At 35.3% G+C, this 27928-nt stretch overlaps 1 protein-coding gene across 5 annotated transcripts in view; it reads left to right on the plus strand.

Annotated features, from left to right (window-relative positions):
• Positions 1 to 27928, plus strand: part of CAMSAP2 (calmodulin regulated spectrin associated protein family member 2) — an 88801-nt gene that overhangs the window by 9959 nt on the left and 50914 nt on the right. For all 5 annotated transcript variants that reach the window (XM_033000488.2, XM_033000489.2, XM_033000490.2 and 2 more), the window contains exon 2: positions 2891 to 3150. In XM_033000488.2, the coding sequence (XP_032856379.1) occupies positions 2891 to 3150 (260 nt within the window). The remainder of the gene's footprint in view (positions 1 to 2890; positions 3151 to 27928) is intronic.

Below are 27928 nucleotides of genomic sequence, written 5' to 3' on the forward strand. Positions count from 1 at the left end.
CTCATCTTGCTGCAGCAGAGATTTCTTATTTGTATGCTTTGACATCTTCTGGTTTTATAAATTCAGAATATGTCTGTAGACACAGTTCCTCTTCCTATCCCCTTGTTTCTATATTCTGTCTTGCTAATAAATTTATTTTTCTGGTTTAATTTTTATGACCACCAATAACTTTCTATTCCAGATTTATTTTTATGAACACCAGTGAAGTAAAAGAAATGTTGTAAATCTCATTTTGTCTTTTGCTATATTTTTCAGAAGCAGAAATATCCCTTAAATCCATTTGCTTTCGATAGTTATCTATTTTTTTGTTTGTTTTTTTTTTTTTCAGTGTCTTGAGGTTTAGGTTTTTTTATTACTAAACCCTGGTAATGGACATGATTCTTCCATGATAAATGCATTTTTTGCATCTTAACTTGTCACTCTAGGGTCTGTTTTGGTGATATGGAAGATATAAATTATGTATTAACAGATGATGGGTTTGTTACTTCCTGTCTTTGGATTTGTCTTCTGGTTGAAATTTTCAGACTTGAAGTCTGCCATTGTCTTCAGTGAATCTGAAATACAGAGTATGTGATTTCTGTTTGTGCATAGCTAACTGCTTCTGTCTTGGGGTATTTTTTTGCATGGGAATGAGACTTCTTTTAGGTCTTCGAAGAAATTACAGATGGCTGTATCTCTTTCTCCCTGTTGCCCACCCCATCTAACTTCCATGTGATTGAAAAAGGGGGGGTGGTTTTGGTTTTGTTTTTTTTTTTTTTTTTAAAAAAGGCAAAATCTACTGCCTGTGCTTTGTGAGATATTAACAAAAGATGGTTTTTAATGCTTACTAGCTTGAGGAGATAGCATGAAGATACTTTAAAAGTTGGCATTTGGAATTATAGAGGATAAAGTCATGATGAGCTGTTGATACCAAGGTAGAGTTGGATCATGAGGGACTTGATGAAAAATTACCTTAATATTTAAATAGACGACATTTGGACAAACAGGGAAAAGAAAGGACAGGGAGACTTGAGATAGATGGAAATAATACCTAGGGAAGCTGGTAACCAGCAACTCATGGAGTTTATTGTAAGTGGTTTTTATACTACTGGATGAGTGTAGGTCCTGTCAAGTCAATAAGTGAGTCTGGGAAGTGGCAAGAGAAGACTGCAATATCATTGCCTGACACTGGTAGAATTTTTTTGGTTCATAGTTCTATTATTACGTGGTAAAAAATTAATGTTGTTGGGCATTAGGCTTGTATTTTAAAGGACAAAGTTTTGCTGATAGGCTGTTTTGATCTGTATTCTAAAGCAGAGGTGCCAGCTTCCTAGCCAAATTTAGGCTCCTCTTTAAGCAAATTATAAGCTATACCTCTCTACCTCTTCATACTCTGACCTAACAAATAAGAAGTGGTATCTTAGCGCTTTTTTACCACCCTTATGACTTGAGAGCATGTGTTAATATTTCTTTTCCTTTTTGCACTCTGTAATGCATATCTTCTCCTTTCACAGCTAGAAGGCAGCTAGCTCTTCTTCCAAAGCCCATAATGGAAGCACATGAACTGCAATAGAATATGTATGAGGAAGAAGATAATCTGTCATTATCTTGTGATGGCATGTTCTGTTTTTTCTCTCTCTCCTGCTCCACCCTTATTCGGCTTTTTATTCAACCCTCTGCTTCAAACCTGGTCTGCTTAGCCATTTATCCATCTGAAGGCAAAGGGGATAGGAACTCAGAGTTCCATCACTTCTCCAATTCCCTTTTTTCCCTTGTAGCAATTAAATAGGCTCTTCCATTTGGGCTCAGGGAAAGAATCACATACATTTTATCCCATAAGTGCTGTTGACTTAACTAATTTTAAAACAGTGGAGTGGAAATGCTTAGGTGGGGAAAATGGAGCATCTTGTAGTGCATTTCTGTGCCTAGAAATGTGAAGGCTGAAACCATGTGTAAGTTATTTTCCACTTCACTGGTGATTTAATTTCATTTTATCTAGTACCATATTAATTTATAACTATTAACTTATGTGGTAGACAATTATAAATATAGTTTGCCTGCATTTTATTGTGTAAACTATTTGGAAAAACAGATTGTCTTGGAATGCTAATTTTGAGGTTAAAAATCACAGCATAAACTTGATAGAATCTCACATATCTTTCTGTGAGTGCTAAGCCAGTTAATAGAAGGAGGAGGGAAGCAACAATTTTAAGCAAAGTGAGTAAGACAAATAGACAAGTAAGAATTCAATACTTTGTCAGAAGAAAATCCACAATATCTTTTTTCCTCCTTTTCTATTCTTTTAATTCCAGTAAAACCTCCATGTATTTATGCTTAACTGCCGGATTAGCATAATTCTGTGATGCATGACCTTTGAAATAGTACAATAATCAAATTTCTCATGCATATATGAAACCTAGAAAGTTGCTGAGTGGAAGTTTCCCTTTTTGTCTCAAATTATTCTGTGATAAAATACAGTGTTCCATTTCCATTTTACCTCTGTAATAGAGACAGGGTTTTGTGTTTAAATGGGTGTTGTTCTGTCTGTATGTGTCTGACCTATATAGTGCTATGCCAAAGGAAATAAGAATGTTTGGGCATGTATTTGGAGAAGCCAAGAAATTTTAAAATAATGATGCTATAAACCACAGGTTGGCCTTCTGGTGTGGCCTTTGCAGTGTGGAACTTTTCTTTGATTTTCCTCTTAAGTTTCTATTTATAGTTTGAATGTTACCTCTGTATGCAGCTTTCTGTGGTGTTTTATATCATGATGACCAGTAAAGATTCTGGCCTTCCCTTGCATACACTGCCTTTAACATAACTTTGAGTTCATACATATAAAAAAAAGCCTAGTACTATATCCATCCTTTCTGATACTAACCAGTGTTTTGTTTTGTTTTATCTTTTGTAGAAAATGTTCCAGAAGAACTACGAGAACCGTTTTACACAGACCAGTATGACCAGGAGCACATTAAACCACCTGTTGTTAACTTGCTGCTGTCTGCAGAACTCTACTGTCGTGCTGGGAGCCTTATTCTCAAGAGTGATGCTGCAAAACCACTTCTAGGTCATGATGCTGTTATACAAGCCCTGGCACAAAAAGGCCTTTATGTCACTGACCAAGAAAAGTTGGTGACTGAAAGAGATCTTCACAAAAAACCAATTCAGATGGTGAGTGTATAAAGCTTGTATGTTTCTTCTATTCTTCTGTGTACTCCCAATAACTACATATCTGTCTTTTAACATGCATCATTATGTCGAGGCTTTTTTTTTTTTCTAAAGTGTGATTCATTACTGGGAGGCTTATGATTGTTTTGCTTTGTTTTTTCCGGCTCCTGGTAGCTGTCAGTCCAGGTGTATTTCCTCTCTGCTAATGCTTGAAAACACCTAGCATTGCACTTAGTTCAAGTGTTACATTGTTAAATATAGCAGTGACAATGTGATCCCTTTGATTTCAGTTGTACAGGGCTGAATGTCAGTGAATATTTCTGTGTTGGAAAAGTGGTTTGAAAATAGGGTGGTTTTTTACTCTCCTTAGAATTTTTTGGCTAAAAGTTCAAGCAAACAAAACAAGGTTTTGATGACATGGGTAATTCAACCTAATGACATTGAATAGTCACTGGTTACGTATTAAGTTGGTGGTGTATTCTTTCATGGAAACTTTTAATAATACGTGTGTGCTTCATACAACTCCTAATTAAAACACGAGTTCAACAGATGAATGATTCTATTATTAAGCTTCTAAATCATGGATTTTCTTCCTTGTTAGGAGCTGACTTAAAAAAATGTATCTGTAAAAAGGGTGGCTACATATGGTTGCTGGTAAGATGACAGTATGATAGAATAAGACGCAACTGTATTTTAAGTGAACTATTTAAAATTATTTTCACTGTTTTTATTGTTTAATATTTGAGATAGTAAATAAAGTAAATAAAGTATGAGACAACAAAGGCTGAGCTGACAACTTCCATTCTAGTACAGAATTTAGGCTTGTTTATTTGAAATCACAAGCAAATTTTATTGTAGTGTCAATGGAACTACTGTTGCTACTGTACTCAGAGGTATTTGTGCCACAATGCGATCTTTTCAGATTAGAATACATTGGACACAGGGAATAAAATTTCTAATAGCGAAAAGACTTCTATAAATCTCATCATCCATTAGCTGAATCTAGACTTCACAGTCTAGTTTTCCCAGGGTCTTTTTTGTTAGAATCTACCTCTGGAGTTGGCTGGATGCTTTATTTTAAGTCCTTCGATAATTTTAAGGTCAGTCACTGCTGCTAGAATGGAGGTGTGTGGTTTTTATCGTCAGCTTATTAGCAACTTGTGTTTAGTAACATGTAAGAAGACTAACAAGTATTTGGCAGAATATGGCTAGAGAGTCTCTCTTATTTGATCAATTGGTATCAAGTGATAAGATGCAGAGGCTTTACAGGTGTGACATCAAAGCTGCTAATTAGTAATTAATGATTTATTCCACACAGTAGTGCCAAGAAGTATTAGGCCTCTTACTTTGCACAAATGTGTGTTAGAAGTGGCAGTAGTCAGCTACTGTGATAGCAAGACAAATTCTTTGCATCTGATTCGTTGTTTTTTATTTGAAAATTGCTTCCTGCTCATAGGATGCTTAAGATCTGAAGATCTAAATATTTCAACATAAGTATTAGTAATAGAACTAGTCAAGACACTTTTTCCTTACGATGAATCTGTGATCAGTGAATATTTTGCTAGTCTCTTTTTTGATCTTGATATCCTTCTTAACGGTGAACTCAGCAAAGAACAAGTGGCATTTTAGTAAAAGAAGCTATAGATGGCAAATAAGACATACTGAAGTGATACACGGTTTTCAGGACACTTGGAAGTCGTGGGTGGTTTAGGAGTAAGCATTTATGATGTTCATAGAAGTCAAAACATTTAAGAGGTTAAGAAACAAACTTCTTCACTGCTTTTTTTTTTTTTTACAGAATGTTATTCTGTCCTTGTCTCTGAAGGAAAATAAGGTTACTGACTTGCTTCTATGAGTCTATGGTTTTCCCACTTGTTTTCAGTTTTTTGTTTTGGTTTTTGTTTGTTGTGTTTTTTTTTTTTTTTTATTTGATTCATTTCTAGAGTAGGTGTAAGAGGCATCTGTTTTCAGAATTGTCAGTTGAGAAAATGTGTCAGTATTCTCTAGTTTGCTTTGCTGATCTTTAATTCAGTAATTAATGTTGCTTAAAATGCTTTTCAAGCATTTCAGTTTTGTACTTCCCCTGTGCTTGAGTGGGTGTTTGTGTCATTTGTTCCTGTGTTGTTTAGGCATAGTCCAGCAAGTAGTTATTGAGGCATCAGTGTCGTATCTGGGGATGTCAGCTGTTTCCTACTCTGCACAGGTCACCTGTCCCTACTCTAGTGCCAGCAACAGATGAGTGTACTGATGCTGTTGAGTTAGTTCACAGGCACATGGACTGTGACAATGAGAGGGAATGTGGGAGTGGAAACAAAACTGACTTGGGCAGAAGGGCAGCCATGTCCAGAACGATTGCTACCAAATAAATGGCTGTGAAACAGTAGGCTCAATACTAATATTCTGAGCCCAAGAGTTTTAATTGGTCATGCCATGCTCACATCCCCATGCAAGTTCCTAGCAGCAAGACTACACTCTAATTGGGAAGTCTGAAACTTTTTCCTTGTTATACAATTAGCAAAGTTGGCAGAGAACTTAAAATCTGGCTGTTGTGGTATTGAGAGAGTCTTAAAACTATCCCCTTGATGTTTTCCAGTACCTTTTCCTAGTGTTCAATGTCACAGTTTCTAAAATCTTACTTTGTGTATCCTGTTTTAGAGCATGGAATGTTTTTTCAATTATGTGGAACAGAAAGTTTGCATGTGATTAGCTCATACATTCCTCTAGTAGACCAGATTGTGTTAAACCTATGTTCAATGTAATTTTGAGCAATTGAATAGAAAATAGTGTGGTAGTCTTTCTCTTTGCAAGCCTGTCTTCCCCATGAGTAGGGGAAAGATGTTGGTGTTAGTTGGAGGACATTTGTTGTTATCTTCTCAGATGTACTGGGTTTGTATAGCTGAAAAGGGGTGAGTTACATTATAGGCTGAAACTAGGGGACGGGATGTGAGTATCCAGTGTTTTGATTTTTACTTGTGCTTTATAATGTGTGCAGCTGCCATTAACAGACCTGGAACTCTTGGTACTGTATGTTTGTAGCAGTGATGACTGTGGTGATTAATTGTTGATTTGCTTCATGTGTGGTAACTTACTAAAGCAGATGTGTCAAATTTTGCCCTTCTCTGCTATAAATGAACGTTTTTCTAGGAATTGCCTTATATATTAGTGTCTTTGAAAAGTCTAGGATATGCATATGTTTGTTTACACACTGGGGTCAGGATAGATAATCTGTACAGGTACTTTAATATAGAAATTGTATGTGAGATTTTGACAGGCCGCAGAAATCAGAAATAGCTTAAGAATTCAGTATGGTTCTGATAAGTATGCAATAATCTTATTTTCATGCTTCCAGATACATTATGCATAGATCACAGTTCAGGTCAAGAATAACTTTACTATTTCCATGTTGATTTATCTTTGAATTTCATATATATTTCATGAGCCAAACTGACTTAAACCTTCAAAAGTCAGGTTATACAAGAGGAAGGCAATTTGGATTTTTTGTATTTTTTCTCATATACATATTTGATCTCCTTATGTTAAAAAAAATAATCTTTTCTTACAGGATCAACTAGTAGAGACTTTTAGACAAGTTTCTGCATTATGGCAATAATTTTATATCAACTGAATAATGTACTTGACAAGCCGAATTATTTCATGACAATTCCAGTATTTAATCAGGCTGACCATTTTGTATTCATATGCTGGTGATCTCTTTCAATTTGCCTCAACTGGAGGAAAGAATGAACAGATGCAGTGAGGAATTAAGAAATGTTTTCCTTCTCCCAAGTCTCTGCAATGCACTTCTGCCATGTGGGGAAAGGAATGAAGAATCAGCATCTTCTCTCCTGCCTGATATTCTGTAGGGAAACTCAAGTTGCATAATTATCCAAGCTGTGGACTTCTGTACTGCCCATTTTCTGTCCCTAATGTGGCAGGGCCAAAACCAACTAAACATCAAACCTGAGGGGGAATAATGTCAAATCTTGAATACCTGTTTAAAAACCAGTGTGTGTTAGGGAGCATACGGATACAGTAATGTTACAGACTATTACCAGATTTGTGCCAAAAAGCATTTTCCTGCCCTTATTGAATATTGATAAAGCATTTTCATCTGATATACAAAGTTACTATCCTGCAAGGTTTCTGGGAAAAAAAAAAAGGGGGGGGGGGGGGGGGGGAGGAGTCATCTTTACATATTTAGTTCTTAAATAAAATTTAGCAACTAGAAAAAGATTGATTAATACCATGTATATAAATATTTTCTCCAGGAAAATGCGATACCATCAAATATTTCTTTGTATAATCTTCTCAATATGAGAAAATATAAAAGCTCTACTAAGCATAATGCAGTCAAGATGTGTAACTTTGGTTAAAATTTGAGCTCTAATTTGGAAAAAATACTGCTGCAGAAAACGGTCAGGAAGCTGAGCAGCTACCATAAACTTATACCCAAGTATAATTATTTCTGAGAAGTACTTCATTAATCAAGAAACACTTAAATCTTCCATACAATTCCACAGTTGTCAGCCAAGATTGCAAAGGGAATAAGCGACTCCAGCAAAACCCCAGCAATAAGTCCATAATAGCTGGTAGGATTAAAAATTGTTTCCTCCATAATTCTAAGACATAATTCATGTATACGAGTTTGTAATATAAAAAAATAGTGTGCTGTCATTCAAATTGTTCATTCATTTAGCTGCAGATTACCTTCTTCCTTGAAAATGTCTTCTGTGAGGAAGTCTGGCAGTAATTCTATCTGTAGCAGTTTGTGATTCTGGGCTACAACTGAGGTATAATTAGGTGTGCCTCTATTAGCTTTTTACGTAGTGATCAGGAGTGTGTATTTGTTACAAATATCTATATTTCTCTCAGCTACTGCACTTCTGGTTTGTGGTGTGGAGTCATCTCGGGGAGCACAAACTCAGTTTCTTTCAGTAGCTAAGCTGGAAGATGGGCTCTATGGTAGCCCACTTGCCAAGGGGTGCACATTTCACAGGACTAGAGAAGAGCTGATTGAAGTGAATCTCCGGAGAAGGGAGTAGAGGCAATTCCTGGGACTTTTGCACCAGTTTTGCTTTCCTGTTGTGCAGAACTAATTGCTAAGTTAGTCATTGCCTGTGAAACTTGGCTGAAAGGAAGAGGGATCGATATTGCTGGTTTTGTACCCATATCCAGAAGCTGGATCAATTTCTAGACAAGATAGCAAACAGTAAGTGGTTAACTCATCCTGCAATCCACATTTTATTGGTCTCTCTGACAGAATGCATTCATTTTAAAATGACAGTCTTTCTCATCAGTGGAGTATTTCTCCTTGACGAAGGACTCCATCAGCTCACCCAGCTAGCTTGCAGCTACATGCTGCAGCCTCTGCTTGTTCATGCTTTAGAATTCCTTTAGCTCTGTAAAGCAACAAAAAGTGTACTAAACACTTCATAGAACAAAGAAATAAGATGTGGCTTCTGCCCTGAAGAATTTTTTTCTCATTTTAGGCATGATGCAACAAGTTTCCATTCCTGTGCTTTTGTGATTTACTTGTTAGATGAGGACATGTAAAAAGAATTTGCAGTTACTTGACTTGAGCTAATAGATACCATAATTTGTTAAACACCAGATTTTAATATTAACTGACTTGTGATATTTAAGCATCTTGCATAGTAATATGTTTCATAGAAGATTAAAATAATAAGCAAATGTATTGGTGAAACAGAACCTGAGTTTAGTCTTATGTACCACATTGAACTAATCAGCTGTGGTTTTAGGCTGGGATAATGTAATCTTTAGAAGTTCAGTGTTTTTTCCTTCATTTGTAGACTCATCTCTGCACACACATTCCTTGTAAGGTTCTCATTTGCTTGAAAATAGTGATCAGTATTTTTGTTGGTCTTGCTGTGTCAGATAGACCATCACACTTCAGCTAGCATTGCACAAACATCTGTTTAACATAGTAAGGCAGTGTAGACACCAAGCTCCCTCAAGCACAAGGTTCACGCCTTGGTTGTGGTAACTGTTGTAACTCTTCATAAGGTTTATTTGTTCTTACCATTTTAACTTATAACTTAGTATCCTGTTAACATAAGCTGCATGAAAGAAGTTGACTCCTAGCCTGGGGATTTTGTTTTTTCCTGCTGCTTGTTTTTAATTATGTTTGTCTTGTATGTAGAAAATGCTTTTTTTTTTTGTGTTATGTAAATATCAGCAGTGACATGGGATGTGTTCTACAGTATATTTGTCTAGAATTTAGCATGTATAAAACAAATACAGGTTATCTGTTATATTGGTATTTGGTTTATCTCTGTAATTTTCTGGGACTGAAGACTGTCTTTAATCTAGGCCTTTTGTTTTTTTTTGAAAGTGAACTCTGATTATCTGCTACTAATGTCATTCTTCTGCACTGTAAATGATTAGCTTGGCTGCAGTCAAATTGAGTCACTTCTGTGTTTATCTGAGCCCGTCAAAAGAAACTGCAGGTAAAATGAAATTACATAATTAAGTTGTTCTATGCCTGCTTTTATTCATATGTATCTTAGCCTATGAACAGCTGAAAAGAAAAATTACCGTAACAGACCATTATTTATTAGAAAGATCTCTTGTGGGAGAAAATAGACATTTATTCTTAGAGCATCAGTTTTGAAATCTGTTTAACAAGGACTGTCTGCAAATAAAATCCTTTGGGTTTTCATGGAGTACTGTCTGCTCAACTTGTGCACCACGTGCAGCAACTAAAGCAGAAGGTAGCAGAGCTACTGTCACCAAAGTTATGTTAGTGAAGAATACGGAGTTGGGGATTCTTTGCTGGTTCATTGTGGCAATTTGAGTACTAAAAAACTGATCCCGTCTGCTTCCTTTCATGTTTACAACTCTCCCCAAAAAAGAAAACTGAAAGCTTTCTATGTTTCTTTAGCTTTAATTTAGTTCTCTGTGAATTTTTTTTTTTTTTCGTACTGCATCCTTAATTTCAGTACAAAAATCTATGTAAGGTCTTGGCCTCATTCAGGGTGCTATCAATGTAGCTGGCATTTCAAATTTGTGTCACTAAGAATGCTTACATGGAAAATAACAAAACCTGATTGTTCTTTTTAACAACTCTTGTAGGATTCGTTTCGGTTCTGCAGAGCTATTGAATAGACTGTACTGCTTGTATTGCATTGAAAGCATGTTCTCAGAAGTGCTTTAAAATCCCTGACCTGTACAGGACTGGCCTTATAGTTGCCTTTGCCACATCAGTGTGGTGGGCAATGTTCAGAAATAGTAGCACATATTTCCTGTTTATTTTAATGCAAAAATGTGGCGATTAGATTTAATCTTTTACCAAAAAGTGGAACGAATATTGCATCACATCTTCCGGTTGAGATACATAATATACTGAATGAACCAAACTGGTATTGTTGGAATGATGACAGGAAATAAAGTGAACATGTACCTCGAGAAGGTAGTACCCCTTCCCAAGGCAAGTCTCATGCCTTCCATGAGAAAATAAATCAGTGCATCATTATTGACTGTTGTCTGTCTTGTTAACTTGCTTGCTAATTAGGAAACACAGACTGCAGAGAAGACTGCAAAAAATTGCTGGTGTCTTCTGCCTTGAGCAAACTAAAATCTTGAACCAAAATGGTTCTGATTGTATTCTTAGTTAGTGTTGCTTCTTAAGCTGCTATGAACCTGGGAGGGGGGAAGTGAAAAGGGGAGGGGTGGTTTTAATTTGACAAAAAAAAAAAAAAAGGCAGGAAAGTGAAAAACAGACAAAAAAAACCCCACTCCTGAAGCTCACACAGAGGGGAAAAGAGTTAAAAGGAGATACAAATTGTGGGAGAAAGATGGTATGAGTTATGGTCTGTGAAGAATGCCAGATACCATGTAGAAAACGCTTTCTAAACAGGTCAGGAAGTATTTTCATTAACCTCGAAAGAAATACTATTTTGTTATACAGTTTAAGAATGTTTTCTTCCTGTTTCAACAGCACTGTTAAATAGTGTGGTTCTACTTTTGTCTGTTGGTTGCTGCTTTCTTTGTATCTCTTTAAATATGTGAAAAGGTTACTTAAATGTTCAGGAATGGTCTTCTGCTAAGTTAAGCATATTTTGGAGTATAGTAACTAAACTGTGTAGAAAAAGAAGAATTGATCAATTATTTTACAGACTACCTCCAAGGTATTTCTTATCAGTTAGTTTATTTAAATTACACTGAAAGAAATCTTTCTTAATACCCTTCTGCTGGATAGGGGAAAGTTAAAAATCTTGCATGGCTGTAGCAGGCAGTTACTCGGTTAAGAGCACTGCTTTCTTCCTATTATGGAAAACAGTGAGCTGTTTTTAGCAGGAGGTGTGGGTCTGTCATGTAAACATAAGGAGAGCTTCACTACCAGCTCTGTGTAGTACATACACACAGCAGCAAGGGGACAAAACCACACTGATTGTTGAAGGAATACAGTTTGTACTCCCCATAATGCAGCAGCTGCTCCAATATAGTATAAAAGAACGCTGCTAATCTGCATTTGTTAATCTGCTCACACAAACCTGGCCATCTGCCTGTGTTTATCAGCAAAGAGCCTACACTGTCATCACAGTAGGTGTATCATAAGATGAAAGTCTTTGTTCTTACAAACTCCATGGTATTTAACATTAAGGGATTTTTTTCATGAGGTGGAATGAACAGAATGTTTTAAGGTCTCTGTAGTATGACCAGTCTTTTTGTTTGACGCCTAGGGTAATGTAGTAAATAGCACTGCACTTCAGTCATTTATATGAACAGGTAGGTTTTCTATGAACTATTAGGTTTATAGGAACTAGTTGGAAATTTTATTACCTTACAGAAATATACCTCCAATTTAGACAAGGCAAAACCCAATAGAATTGATTCTAGGTAAATAAAACAATTAAAGACTTGTATTAAAATATTATCTGGTAACTTGTTAAACTATTTAAGTTATAAATTGACTGTAATAGAGCTTTTTAACAAATTGGCTGTTTACTATAAATGTGGAACATTTTCAGCTTTCGCCCATCAATCAGAAGGTCATTACGAAGGGTATTTCCCAGTATAGTATATTTCTTTGCCTTCCTGAACTGAGCAGTGGTTAAATAGAAAAGTCTGTCAGAAAGAGGTCCTACAGCTTAATAATTTTCAGAAGATTGGAAAAAGCTGTCTTTATCACAATTTATATAATCATCTAGCAGAAGCTAGAGATGCAAATCAGTCAGTTGTCAAGACTGGTGACATCTCTCAAAAGTTGAAATGGGAAGAGCTCTTTATAAGCTTTAAGTTGGATGTTTGGAACACGATTTAGCACACCTAGCAGTCAATATTTATGAAACAAGTATATACTATGTGAAGTGTGCATTGAAATTTTTTTAACTGTTTGATTTGATAAAGAAGTGGCAGGTTAAAAGTTATTGAGCTTTAAAGAAATAAAAATTACAAGAAAAGCTGGCTGAATACGTAGATATTGAGTAAGTATACAGATAAATTTTACGTAATGAAACCATTAAATGTATATAGTATGTAATATGACATCTCATTATATAGGGACGCTGTTTCTTAAATATGGAATTGAGGTATCTGTTATTATTAAAGGATACTAATATATTTTGAAGTAAATTGCACAATAGCATTTAGGCAGCAAACCTACTGCAGTAGGTACTGATTAAGTGCTGTCAAAACCAGCTAGAAAATGTAATCTGTATTATCAATAGCATTTGTTGAGAGATTGAGTTACAGAAGTTGTACCACCTTATCTGCTTTTCACTGACATTGGCCTGCTGATCTACAATTTATAAATTAATCTCTAAAGTTTGGGGGCAGTGGGGGCTTTGTTTTGCCACATCAGCAGTCAGAAGGATGCTACCATCAGAAAGTCTCTTTCTTCTTAAATCTGTTTCTTAAACGTTTTCTGCAGTAGCAGCCCCTTACTTTGTGGTGTGTCTACTATGAACATGAAGAACAGTTTGTTCCCTTCTTTTTTGTAGCAACCTTTTACATGTGGGCAGATAATGTCTCTCTCGAGCTTTGTTTCCCAAAGCTTATCTTCATTCCAAATGTCCTCCATTTGGTGCCAGTGTTTCTTGACAGGTTGTGCTGAAAACTGTACCCAGGGTTCTAACTGGGACTGTGTCAAGGCTTGTAGGGCACAAGAGGTACTTGTGAATTTTTTGCAACCTAGAGTCTGCAGTTGACACACACTTGTATGTCAATTGATTCTTTTGTGGCAGCATGATATTCATTGTATGCTCACATCTGGGTGGTTATACCCTAACTTCAGACCATGTCTGCTGATCAGCAATTTACTTAGGTGTTCTCCACCCTGATGCAAAAGGTTAGTATAGATTTTTTTTTTTTTTCCTTACTCTCTTCTCCAGCATACTAAGATTATTTTGAAACTGAATATACAATATATTAGTAACACATGCTTTGGTGGAACATACCCTGTGCTTTATTTCTCTTCTTAAGATCATGCTCTGAGGAAATAAATATTTGTAAAAGCTTCCTGGTCTATTACATAGAAAGAGTTCTGTAAATCTGGGTGGTATGTCTCTGTGGTATTGTTTTGTGAAGGCAGCCAGCTTTTCTAAGGAGCTCAATTAAATTTTAAGCATTCTGTTAACTTTCCTCTGTGCACACACACACAACTTCAACAACAACAAAAAAAAAAAAAACAAAAAACAAAACAAAAAAAAAAACCAAACAAAAAAGAGTGAAATACAGGACTATGTGGAGTTACATTCTAATATATATAAAAGAGAAACAATGGAATGGAGAAATGTTGAGGGAAAGAAAATTCGGCTCACTACTTTGAACAGGTTTTACTCCGCGCTTGGTTTTGGTCGTGTTTTTTTTTTTTTTTTTTTTTTCCCCTTACCTCTCTTCTCAACTCCCACACTCCCAAAAGCAAAACCAAACCTGCATAATAATATTTAGAAGTTCCCTGTAAAGACATGTTTGTGTATGTGAGATTAAAAAAAAAATAGTGTGACTGCTCATAGAAATACACTAACTTAATGTAAATGTGTACATTAGTTTGTCAGGGAAGCCTCATAACTTCTATATTGCTGAATCCTTTATGGTAAAATGTATTTAATAGGTAGGTACCTGCAAGGAATGAGATTGATCAAGCTCTTGTTTTTAGTTTTCCTTCAGCAACAAGAATAAACACAGAGAAAAGTTAAGTTTTGCAGCTGGGAAGTAAAATGGTATGGTGATAAAGTCGATATAGAAGTATGTATAGACACTAGCAAAGAACTGCTAGAGAGAAGAAAATCCTGATGCTGAAAGTCCTACTCAATTAATATATTTACTGAACTTGCTTACTGAACAGTGTCTTTGAAGGTGTTACGCTGTCCCCAGGTACCCTCCAGTACTCTTTTTTTCCTTTATTGTTAGTTAGCATCATTAATTGTATTTTCTCTAAGTCAGCACACGCATATGCCTGAAAACTGTTATTTTTCCAGGTCACAGCTTTGGGGGGAAAAAAACCTCTGCTGAAGTACTATGTGCTTTGAACAAAAGGAAGTCAAATAATACCCATATGTCTCTAGGCATTGAGGGATAATTTGTCTGGTTTTCTGAGAACATAGGGAAACTGGGAACTTACGTAACAGGCTACATGTGGCTTGGTATTACTGTCTTGTACTGATTTACGGGAGGGAGAAGAATACAGCCTTGCTTGTTCTAACAAGACCTGATGTCTTAATGACTTAGACACAGTTATGCTCTTACCATACACATGACTGTAGTGTCAATTATTTTAGTTTCCTTTTCTCTAACAACATTAAACCTTTCATTTACTAAAGAGGGTAGTACCTTTCTGATTTCTATAGTTAAGGGTTTTTTTCAGCTGAGACCTTCCATTTCCCTGTGATTTATTTTATTCTCTTCTTAGCCTCACAAATTTAGAGGGAGAACTGATCACTCTACTATGATCTTCTTCCTTAGCTAACTTTCTCAGAAATTTTGCATTCTCTTCAAATCTGATCAGTGGTGAGTTTTTCTTCCAGGCCATTGGTTAAAAATAGGAAGAGATGGTGAGCTGATAACTCATCCCTGTGATGTTTTTTGAAAACACACCTATTAATTGCTAATGCTGTGTTCAGTGTTACATTTTCAGTTTAGTTTGACAGATTATAAATCAGCTTCAAGTATCCATCGTTAAAAACTGTATTTATTCAAAGTTTATTATTATCAAGTTAGATGCCTTATCAAGTCAGATGCCTTGCATTCATAATGACAGTCTTACTATTTCAGTTACATTTATAAGTGAATTTTTCAAGTGGCTTATGGTCTATATGTTCACATTTTAATTAGCATTATTATTTTACAATATAATACACATTATAAATTATAATAATATTTATTAATACTTTTATTTTCCTTTTTAAAATAAACCATGCTGCTTGTTGAATCTGAAATTACTTTGCATGAGATCAGAAGAAGGATGTGGGACCTTATTTGTGTTGTCTGACTCTCAAAAAAATAAGCAATTCCATTGTTTCATTTCTTCTAGTCTTTTTGGAATGTCCCCAGTGTACTTAGAGTTATGGAAAGAATGTACAGAGAGCATCTCTTTAAATCCTTTTGTAATTTAAAAAATACAATATTTTTCCTTTATTTGTTCTAGGCTCTGAGATGAAGATGTATGTTATGCATTAAATTGGCAGACTTGCAGATAATCCAGAGGTTATCAATAATTAATATACTGTTTTGAAGACAGAATTAGAGCTCTCTTGAAAAAAGTGAAAGGTACTAGTATCAGCTTGCAGGTCACTGTATCTACTCAGAATAGAATTGAGATGTTTCTCTATAGGTCATTATTTTTTCTATCCTTAAACACAATGAGTGTTCTCAGTCATAAAAGAAAAGAGCTACTAGCCATCTTTTTAAGGTTGAAACCTTGGACAGCAGCACAAAAGACTACCTGCACTTACTGTCATTTAAAAAGTTACTACATTCACTGGGGTGATCACTGCATGTCTCTCTTGGGCGTTGCATTACTTTTTCCTGTATGAAGCTCTTGGTTCATGGTTATTTTTACATGAATATTCATCTTGGCTACCATCTTGATGACTAAATTAAAGTTAAAATCATGTAAGACTGTTTTCGTATTATTTTAAAAAAAATGTTGACAGTGTTGTCCCTTTAGTTGTCTTATCCAGATTGTAGTCTTCTAGACCTATTTTTTTTCCCCTGCTAGTTATTTTATCTGGAAAAATACCATTCTTGCAGTATAACCACTGACTATATTTGCTGTGTTTTTTCTGAACGTACACACTGCTCATGTCTTGTTCTTTACATTGTTTCTGTGGCTTTCCCATCCCTTCTATGACAAGAATTAAAATATGATCTGAATTTTCAAGTTTAATCTTAGTCAAACGGTATTTTGTTTTTGTCTTTTGTTCCAGTTATGGATGGCGTATATCTCTCTTCTGCTGGTTATTTATTTTAAAAATTCTTTCCTGTAAAAGTTCTTGCAAGCATATTGTAGATAGCTGCAGGACTAGAGGAGAGGAAGCCAAATTCACTCCTTTGCCAAAGGAAAGGCTGAAGTGCAGACCGAATAGCTATGGACTGTCATGATCTTCTTTCCTGGCCAGCACATATTGAGAAGCATTCTAGAAGGCCCTCAGGATACAGGTGTGAGAAAAAATGGGAAAGATTAGAGGGCTTAGGATGGGAACTAGATCTTTTGGGGGCCTATAGTGATGGTGGGGTGAGACAAGTGGAGTTACTTGTGAAACCAAAGCACACAGTCCATCAATCCACAAAGCTTTGTTGTCACAGAGCAACTTAACTTCTTTCCACTTTCTTCCTTTTTGTTAACAAAAGGTAACCTGAGCCAAGTGCTTTGAGATGCTTCCTGACAGTGTGTCAGTTATATTATCCAAAGGGCATCATCAATCTGTGACAACCCCGATAAAGCAGAGACCTCCAGATCTGTGTGTGGGTATGGTGTGATAAAGCCTATTGCCAGGAATATCTTTTTCCAGAAGGATGATAATTTTTTTTTCCTCCCACGGCATAACTCCCACCATTCCTCCTCTGCTTCTTGCAATGGTATCAGTGTGCATGATACTTCACAGATTAAAATAATACATTGCTAATCTGTTGTCAACTAGACGTGCCTTTTTTTCTTATTGTCATGATTTCTGAAGGGCAAAATAATGCATTGTGATTAAACCAGAAAGTACTATAATGAAGAAAATTATGGATTATAATAAATGGACCTGTAAAATTTTATTACATTACACTGATAACTGGTACCAGTCACTAGTATTACACTAAATTCAAATGGAGTTCACTGATAGAATGTTTAAACAAAGGTTAGCTGTGAAAAGTTACAAAGTGAAAATGAAGTTCTGTGGTGCACAGCTCAGGGAAATGCCTTATTTTGAAAAGAGTTGCTCTGCCCTATATTGGGGGGCAAAAACCTTTTCTTGATTGGTATTTTTAAATCAGCAAAGTACAGGACGGACAGACAAAGAAATGGCTTTTCTTTACAAATTTGGCAACGAAGTATCCTCAGGACTTTCTTTCATTGCACTGCCAGCAGCAATGTAACTAAAATGGCAACAGATGAGGGTCACAATTTGCTCTTTTCTAAGCCTTGTTCATTAGACTAGCAGGTCCATATGCGGGAAATATTGAAAGTATTCTATTTACAGAGTAGCTGACGCTTCCAAATGGGAATATTTGTTGAGAGTGTCAGAGGCTTTTGAAGAATTTCATCTTGAAGATAATCTTCTCATACTCAAGCAATACTTTGAGTGGGGAGTGAGTTGTTTTTTTCACTAAATGTCTGAAGCCTGCAAATATAATAAATACTGTCTCAGGTGTATATTTTCCTTAAGAAAAAGTAAAGTTTATGTAAATTTTTAAGTTACTTGCAGTACTAGAAAATGTAAATTAATGCATATCCCACATTTTATCTATATTTGACCTGAAATAGATATTACCAAATTCTCAACTAAGATATGTTACTAGAACTAACTCAAAAATAACAGATTTATACTTTGTCTGACATTTTAATGTGACAGATATTTTAACAATTGTGCCAAGTTGTACAATACACCTAGACTTTAAACCTGCCACTCAATTTTCATTTGAAAAGGCTGAGTGTTTTTATGTATAGAGTATTTATTAAAACAACAAACCAGTCAATTCCTTTTATCAACTTGTCTAGTTCTGTTCCAACTGAAATTGACAATTTGTTTTAGTTCTTGGTAAAAATGTGTTTACAGATGCTGTGACTACATGCTAATCACTGTGCTGCAGTGTTATTAGTGGAAGAAATTTCAAAGAGCTTCATCTACAATTCTTAGATGTTGAGACTATTCTTCTTTTATAACAACTATCCCACAATTTCACATGTTTTCTTATCTTTTCATCCCAAACTGTGGCATTTTTCTTTGAAGAAGCTATTTCACCCTTAGGTGAATCTAGGTTATTTTTAAAATCTAAAATCTATTTAAACTTAATACAATACATAGTTAATAAAAAAAAATAATGTCCAGTCAACTCTTCTGCTTTTGTCTCAGTCTTGGGGTGTGAGCTGCGTGATTCAGGATGGATTTCTTTTCAACGTCATGATAATACTGAGCATGTGGTAGATGCTATTAGATATTATTTAGTGATTTTCCAAATAAGTAGGCTTCTCTTAGTTTTAGAATTTTTCAGAAGGTTTGTTTTATAACAGCATGGTGGTTTTCTAATGTATTGGGGGGAGAAAGGGGAAAAAGTAACTTAGGATTTTATGCGGAATGGATGTCAAAAACTAATTATACTCCCTTTATCTCACATCTAAAGATCTCACATTTTCCCTATACACTGAAAATAATCTAACTTGTTAGAGCCATCAAGATATATGTACTTTAAGTGGAAGTTTATTTTATTCTTGTAATTTTAAACATTAACTTTTATGAATTGTTTAAGTTTGAGTCCTGTATTCAGTCTCAAAGGTTAACTTTTGTACTTGCTGCTGTGAGAAAGCATGTCAGAGTAGACACTTAGATATTTACAGAAAGTGTTTTTGTAATTTTTTACATACTTCACATGCCTTTTTAGAGGATGTAATTATCTGCATTTGCATAAACACTTTGTACCTGATATATTGAAAGCTAAATGATATTTTGAGGTCAAAATTGAGAGTGTGGTAGTTGCCTGTTTTTCCTTGGATTAGACTGCTGTAAATTTCAATATGTAGTAGGTAGTGCTTGAGGAAGGGCTGCTTACTATTTCAGTGAAATGTTTATTAATTTGATCAAATACAGAATAAAATCTGGAGACTGAGTGAGAAGATGATAAAATTGGGCTTATACATACATTTATGGCTATTTTTTTTTTTGTGAAATAAATGTTTGTCTTTATCTCATCAAGCAGTGTGTTTTACCATAATTGTATATCAGTATATTTGCAAATATGAATACATTCTAGTACTGTATCTTGGCAGTACATTCATTATCAGTAATTAGCAGAGAGTTTAAATTCTTTAATCCAGTATCTTGTTGAAATAACAGGGTATAATGGCACGTTTTCATGTTGGGTCAGGGTAACAGTAGATTGAAAAGGTCTCATTTATAGAGAGCTGAACAAGATTTGTTAGGTAAATGTCTGGAACAATCAACAACTGGTGTTGGTAATGATTGATACCTCCATAAAAATCTCTTTAAAAACAAACAATTTCTAATACAGACACCAGTATATGTAAAAACTAAAATGGGAATATCATTTCCATATCTTACTGTGCACAAAACGTAAAAAAATCAGTGGCAATGCCAAATACTGAAAAGCTAGGAAAAGCCACAGTGACATTTTCATTTGTATTCTTGAGACTCTGGCAAGAGTGTGATGTTAGTCGCTAATTATGACAACCTGTCTCATTCACATCCCAAAGGGATAATGCTGTTTAAATGACTGATTCATCCTCATTGTTTAAGGCCTGTTGTAACATTATTTGCAATGTTCATTCAAAGCTACTCTGACATCTTATTCCTATAGATACATTTGTGTGTGTGTGTATAAATGTGTATGTATAAACAAATACAAAAGGATGTTGTTGGGCCAAACCTACAAGTAGGGAAACAAGATGTAAAGAATGAAGTGATTTAGATTTGATATTTCATTTTAAAGTACCTGGACTATATAACAAGTATTACACCATATGCTGCTGGATGGTCAATATTTATTTTGCACCCAAGTGCAAAGAGGATGAACAAGAAATGTGCTAGACACAGCCAAAAGCATGTTTACTAATATGAATGTCCCTATCAGTTATTTTGTCTTTTTTCTTTGCAGCAGTATGAGAATTTGAAATAGTTTTTATGAAATGGAACTTATTTAAAGTGGTGATTACAGGTGCATATGTGATTAACCTACATTAATAATTATAAGCTTGTGAAATAGTTCTTCAGTCATCTGAGAACCCTCACCTATATCTTTCATCTGTCATGGGATAATACAATAATGGTTTAAATTAATATATCCACTGTAGCTGCATTGTGTACACTGGGTCCACATGACTTACTGGGAGTTAAAATATCACAGGGCCCTCTGCTCAGAGAGAAACTATATGTACGTACTCTTGGAGGCCAAGTAATCATGTAGCCTGTGTTGTTTCTTGGTCATCTATAGTGTCTCTTTGTCTTGCTTGGTATGTGTGCTTATGTATCCAATGTGTAACTTTGAAATACTTTTTATCATAGTTCTTAAGGAATATGTCTCAAAAGAGCAATGATTCTGTGGTTGAGGCTGAATACAGTGAGCTGTAGGTCCATGTTAGGAATGATTTGAAAAATAATTACAATTGGTGTGTTTAGTTTTAAGGCAGGTTAAATTTATTAAAATACACTGTTTGAATGTTTCAGCAGGTTTTGATTATGTCTGGTTGTAAAGAGTGGAAAGGTGGTAACAGAAGTTCTTTTGAAAATGCATTCTTTGTGGTACATACTATTAAAAATGCTAGGGAAAATTCCTGACCCAAAGAGGTGGCTATATGTGATAGTTCACTTCAATCATGTTTCCCATAACACAGAATATATGACTGATAATACTGCAAAGTGTTATAATTCAAGTGGAAATTACCTAAGAGTGGTAGCAAAGAAGCAATTACAATGAGAAGCAGTGAAGTGATGAGACTAAAAAGAAATCCAAAAGTATTCTGGAGTGTAACATCATCTGGTTTCTTCTTCTGCTTGGAATGAATGTTTAATTTTTAAAAAAAAAAAAAAAAAAAAGGGTAATTTTAATACTTCATTGTGACATTGCCTTTAATTTTGATTACCATAAAAATGCTTCAAATGACAAATGCAGCAAAGGACTGATTAGCATCGAAGTCTATATCTCTTGGTGTGTAAATGTATATTTGATGAGTGGGTTTATATTACTTAATGGCTATAACACTAATCAGTTTTGCCAGCTATGGAAAAGTATAGGAAATAAGCAAATAAAAATCTTAATTGTTGTTTATAATAGAGTAAAATATTAAGAAATGAGAAACCAACTGAGTAACAATAGTTTAACTTACTGTTGTACCTCCTATATGGCAGAGCAGTTATAACTATTAAGCAAACCCTGAATTATCTAAACTCTGTTTTAAAGTACATTTGAAAATATTGACAAGTTTAATTTTTAGTACAGGTTAAGAACTTCTACAGTCTTTCATGTTTATAAAGTGTAATGTAAGTATCATCTTTGTCAAAATTGCTTACTGATTTGGATTTATCATATGTTTTGGATGATCAGGTATACACTGTACTGTACACTGCCTGTCACCTGTGACCAATAAATGTGCTGTGATATTTTTTTCTTAGTGAGATATACCAGCTTTTCTAATAGTCTCCACTCCATCCTGTACTATCACAATATTGATTTTTCTTCTTGAAACACTACAGATTGACCTGCCTATGCAGGCAGCCAGCTTTTTAGGTTTGATAAAATTTTCTTTTGGGTATTTGGGTAACAAATTACAGATATTGCCTTCAAATCTGATAGAACATACTCGAAGCCAGTGGTTTTAAACTGGTTGCTAAAATGCCCAGTAATATGTCTCATGTATTTAAAACAGGTTTCTCAATAATTGCCTTTTTCCATTTAAGGATTATGGGATTACGGAAGAAAGAACAGATGTCAGTCAATTTATAATTTTAATGAGGAGCAGGTGTGAAAAACAAACAAACAAAAGAAACACCAAACAAACAAACCACAAGCAGACTTAAAACACTAGAGCAAAACAAAGCATTCAGGAATTAAGAAAAGAATCAAGAAACAACCATTTCTACTCAGCTTTATTTAGTCCAATCAAAAAAAAAAAAAAAACCTGTCATTGAAGTTTTTGCAGCAATATCTCTCTAAATATTTTGACCTGCCTTGATGTCATTCCTCCGCAGTCCTTATTATTCACACCACCTTATTCTCCAACTCTTCCAAACAAAACTGTTTTCACTTCCTCCAAATGTTCAATACCAAAACTGCCCAGCAAATATTTTTATTCTGTGATATGTCCTTTTGACAGACAAAACACTGTAGCTAATCAGTCAAACTACCTGATTTGCCTGGAGTTGCATGCCTTTAAATAGGCAACATGCTACTGATGGTTTGCACAGGGCCTGCACTGCTAATGGGACTTAATGTTTACAGCTACTGGTTTCTGAATCCAGCACTTAAGGACAGATATAAAATATTTTCTTTTCCTGTTCCTTCTCTCCCTTTGTTTTGTCTCCTCTTCCCAGTTAACAAGAGGATTTAATAGTTGAGGATCATATATGGAGATCACTCCTTGTACCAAATCAAAGATTTCCCCATTATGTGAAGGGCTTTTGTGGTTTCTGGACAGCATGTGCTGAAACCTTGTGCTTGTAGCAGAGGTTTCAGATAATACTACTGATACTTACTGCTGTTCTTGGAAGCACTGCAAATACTTACGTTCTAGTAATAGCCATCTTAAATCATTGAAATGTGTTATTTTGAAAATGAAAGGAAATTAGTTACCATTTTTCATGTTTCTGTATTGTGTTTTTCTGTTCAGCTGTTTTCTATTTTGTTTCTTATCACCTTGGCCTCATACTCAGCTTGCCTTAAGTGGGGAGAAAAGGAGGAGTGATATTTTTCCAAAGAAAATAGTTGTTTACTACAATGTGAATAGGTTATTGATGCAACTGACTTCACTGTTCTGAGCGCTACTGATTATGCAACACCTCCTGGAATAACATTATGAACCAGAAAGGCATGAAGAATGAGAACATGAACGTGTGTTTTATTGTTTTAATCTTTAAATAGACTTACGAACTGGCAGTTATTTCATTATCAGAGGCAGAGGAAAGTGGAGGAGAGAGACTTTCACAACTCGTTTTCATGCCATAAAAAGTATCCGTTTACAGATACTTGTGAAGGATGAGAATGAGCATTGTTTTACCTTGGTTGCCAGTTAACTGAGAAATAGTTTCTTGTTCACAGTGGCCTCCTATCTTAATTGTTTGGAAAAGAACATTTAAGTCGTTGCTGTGTGTAGGCCACATGCTAATTAACCTTTTCATTTTAAAAAAGGAAGATTTATTGGAAAGAAAATATATTTACTGAAGATAGTATCATATCTATAACTATTTTTCATGCCTTTATCAAAGTAACTTTTAAGAAAAGCTTTAGTTGCTGTTTCATTGACCTTCTCATTTTTGTGGAAAGCTGATAGAAATACAGTCTATTGCCTTACTAGTACGTTGCTTAAATTCCAGGTTATTTTCACAGTGCAGTGATGGTTGACAACAAAAGTCTGTATCAGAGATATCCCATCCTCAGCACAACCCTTCTCTCTCTACCAGCTGCTCCTGTTGATGTGCAGCAGTTCTTGATGCAGACATAATCTGTGTGGCCCTATGCTTGGCAGAAGCTTATAGTGATAGGGACTACAACCAGGTGTCCTGAAAAAATCTGCAGCAGTGGGTGAGGTGGATATCCCTGGTTGCAATTGATCTATTAAAAAGGATTATTGGTGCAGCGTGACCTCTGTGAAAGCATGCAGATTTATTTTTTAAAAGTGTAAATTATATATCTGACTACAGAATTACTTGGGAAGGTGAAAAAATAAATCATGAAGTTTCAGTAAAATACTTGTTCTATGCCTGTGTGTGTGTATGTGCCAGTCTTTCTCTGAAGAAGCTGTCTTTACTTTAGAAGTTCAAGATCTGTCTTAAAGCTTGGTGTTTACTCTGGATAGACAAAACAAGTGGAAAGCTTTTTGAATGTGTTTATCAAAACAACTATAATTCACCTCTCCCACTTGTTGTATAACATCACTGTTGACCATGTCCTTGCTTAGCAGTCTCTGTTGTGGCTGACCTGTTACAGTCCTTTAAGTAGATGAAAAAAATGTTGGTCAGCTGTCTGCTTTAGTAATGCTATTAGTCAGCAGCTTGTCACTTAGAAGGTTTTACTACATTAGCAATCATAGAGAAACAGGTTTCCTGTTATCAGTATGATTTTCTGTGTCTGTTTTAATTTCTTTAATGTTGCTGATAAAGTTCATGTAAATAGGAGTGGGAAATTTTAGGAGAAAATGTGTGACGAGGTCAATTTCCTTCTCATGTCCTACTGTACTGTGTTATGGTCTATAAATGTGATACTCGTATAAACCTTTGAGGAAAAGGTCAAATAACTCCTATTCTTAATGTAATTGCTATTACAATAATGAGTGTGACCTTATTTCTCTGCTCTTTCTATGGTTAGTAAAGGAACAGCAAGGAAATTATCAGGAGCCTGTTCATATGCAAATACCAGAAGATTTCATATTATGTTTTGATATAAGACTTGAAGCTAGTTTTCCTGGTTTTGAAGGTAGTATGTTCAAATCAGCAGACATAACGTTTTGATTTCTTTAGCCAATATTTTCACTGGTCAATAAAGAAAGCTAAACCTAAGAGAGATTCTCATGTTTCTGCCCTAAAAATAGATCAGCAGTTTAACAAAAATTACAAACATTTCATAGGTTCTTGAGCAGCAGCTTTTTAAGAAAATGGTGATATTTGACATGTGACCGAATTAAGTTGTCCTTATATCTTGGATGCTTACCTGTCAGATGCATTAGCTTCAACACTAAATTTTCTTGTTTTAACTAAGATGCTAAAAGATACAAACTTCCCATAGAATAAAAATGCAAATCTGGACCAAGAGGATGGTCATATTTCAAAAATGAAGATGAGTTTTGCAACAAAACCCCAAATTCCTTGTTTATGATTAGAAGTGGTTCTTAAAAGGCTTTTCCTGAGTAATTTAAGTCTGTATTTCCAGTATTGTATTTTGGCAAGCATCTCGCACAAGTTCCAGCTGGGAGGCACATTTCCTGAGGAAATTGAATAGAATGTAGGAGTTAGTCTTACCCTGGAAGGCGAGTCCCAGAACTGTGCAGATAAAGCCATCTCATCATAATGTTAGTAAATGAAACATTAAAAAATGATATGTAAGGAAGAAAATTAAGGAGCCTGTTCAGATGAAAATATTGGAAATTTTTATACTGAATCTTCATGAAAAAATTTATGCTTGTTTCCCCCTTTTGAAAGATAGTGTCCTGTTTTCAACTTCTCACATGTTCTTGCAACAACTTAGGATATATGTGGTTGACTGAATTCTGTTGCATTAAAGTCTGCACCTTGTTACACATTTACGGAAGGTATTCTGGATTTATATTGTAACAGAGCAGTGTGGCAATTTGCAGTGTTCAGCTAGGCTTTGGGTCAGTTGTAGGTTTCTTAGCAAGTCCTGGAATTTGGTTGGAGATTTCCATTGATAACTTGGCCCTATTTTGATCTTTTTTTGGTTTGAGAAATGAGGGAACCACCGCTAACTTTGCCTTCCTACAATAGGAGAGACAGTGTTCTGTGTTTACCATTTAAAAAAAAAAAAAAACACTTGATAGATATAGTGAGAGCTCAGTATTTGAAGCAAATGAGCTACAGAGTCTTTCTCTACATTCTAGTTTAGCCATGTATTTACCATGAGACTGAGATTTTGTACTGAGGATACCAGCTAAATCTAACATGAAGGAAGACACTAGGTGGTTGCCCAGTGCAGTTGTAGATTCTCCATCCTTGTTGATGTTAGAAATTTTATTGGAGAAGTCCTTGAGAAACTTGAGCTAGTAGGACCGGTTTTGGAAAGGGATTGGTCTAAGTTTTTCTAGGTTTCTAAGTACTTCCTTTCAAATATTATTTGAATTCCTCTCCAGTAGATTGTAGAAAATGAGAAATTTGTTACATTTTATTTCAAACTGAGACTCATCCTAAATTGCAATGAGTAATCAACCTTCTGGTCTCTCTTGTGTCAAACAGTAATGGAACAAACCAGTACATTATCCTATGCATCACTGTAATTAAAGCCATATTTTTCTCTCTTTCATTAGGACTGTGTATGGAAGAGCTCATTACTAGATCTTAGTTCATCAGAACCCAAGGCACTGGGCAGTAGAAGGAGATGTGTTAAAAGCTGAGAATTATGTAAAATTTCATCCTCTGGATACTTTAGGCAAAATCTTAATACATCGTAGTTGTAGTAGCAAGTTGATGGCATGACTTCTACCATATGGGTCTCTGACATTCATTCAGTGCTTTAAACCTTGTAAGGTCTGAGATAAAGTGTCAGAGTAACTAACTAGTTTGATATTAAGAAAAAGGCAAAGCAGAACTGCAGATCAGTCGGAAAGCGTTAGATCAGTCAGCTGAGCAACAAAAGCTGCCATTCAAAAATGGCTATCAATGGTTAACCGTGAAAAGGAGTAAGTAGAATGCTATGTTGCAAAGTTTCAACACTAGTCTGTTCTGATAACATACTGAGCAGTGGCACTGAGTGGCTTTGTCAGTGGAACTCAGCATGCTGTGGCACAGTGCCAAAGTAAGTCATGCACTGTGAAGACATATCTCTGTTTCTTCTTCCACTCTCATCTCCATGAATTAGTACCTCAGCCCTATGTTAAATTTTATTTTGGGACCTCAGCCTCTTTTCTCTCTTTACGTTTCTAATTTCATCTCTAACATAATTATAGGACATCACACAAACCTGAACGATTCACCCCAAATTCTGTAGTAACCCAGCTTGTCTTGTCACTGCTCCTGCCTCTCCATGAGGAAGTGGTAGTTCTGCAGCGCTCCTAAAGCTGTGTTCCTTCAGCAGACATTCGGAGATGAACAGGCTTGGAGACTTCCTGTAGATAACTGCCTCTGGAGGTGTTTTAGCTGAGCTGCCAGAGAAGTTAAACCACTACCTTTAATGTTATTATTATGCAGGTATGAGTGAGTCAGGAAGAAGGAACTACTACTTATTTATATATGGATGTAGTTGGTTTATAACCAAAGCCATATTTCAGTTTTTCCCACTCCTGTATTCTTCAAAGATTGGTAGAGATTGTCGTTACATGAGAAATTCAGATGGTATTTTATATAATTACTGCTGCTTCTTGGTTTAAATGTCCAGAGCATAAGAACAAAGAGACAGTGCACATATGTAACAGAATATACATTTCTGTAAGGGATTTTGGTTTGTGCTTTATCAAGATGGAATTTGACAGTGTGATCCAGAAAAATCCTTAATTATTTGGAAAAAAAAAAAATATTCTGGGGAACTTTGAGTCTGGTGCTATTTATTCATCTAAATGTGTACCACTATCATGCTATCACGTATTCTACATTAACTTGCCATTTAATGTACCCAGCTACAGATGTTTTATTTTTGAAACACGGAGTACTTGGCATAAAGGCACTGAAGTGCCATTGTGGTTTTTGCCATCAGGCATTTGATTCTTCCAGTAAGTAGGATACAG

Source organism: Tyto alba, unplaced genomic scaffold, assembly GCF_018691265.1.
Source record: "Tyto alba isolate M040663 unplaced genomic scaffold, T.alba_DEE_v4.0 Super-Scaffold_1000006, whole genome shotgun sequence".
Taxonomy (NCBI): Eukaryota; Metazoa; Chordata; class Aves; order Strigiformes; family Tytonidae; genus Tyto; species Tyto alba.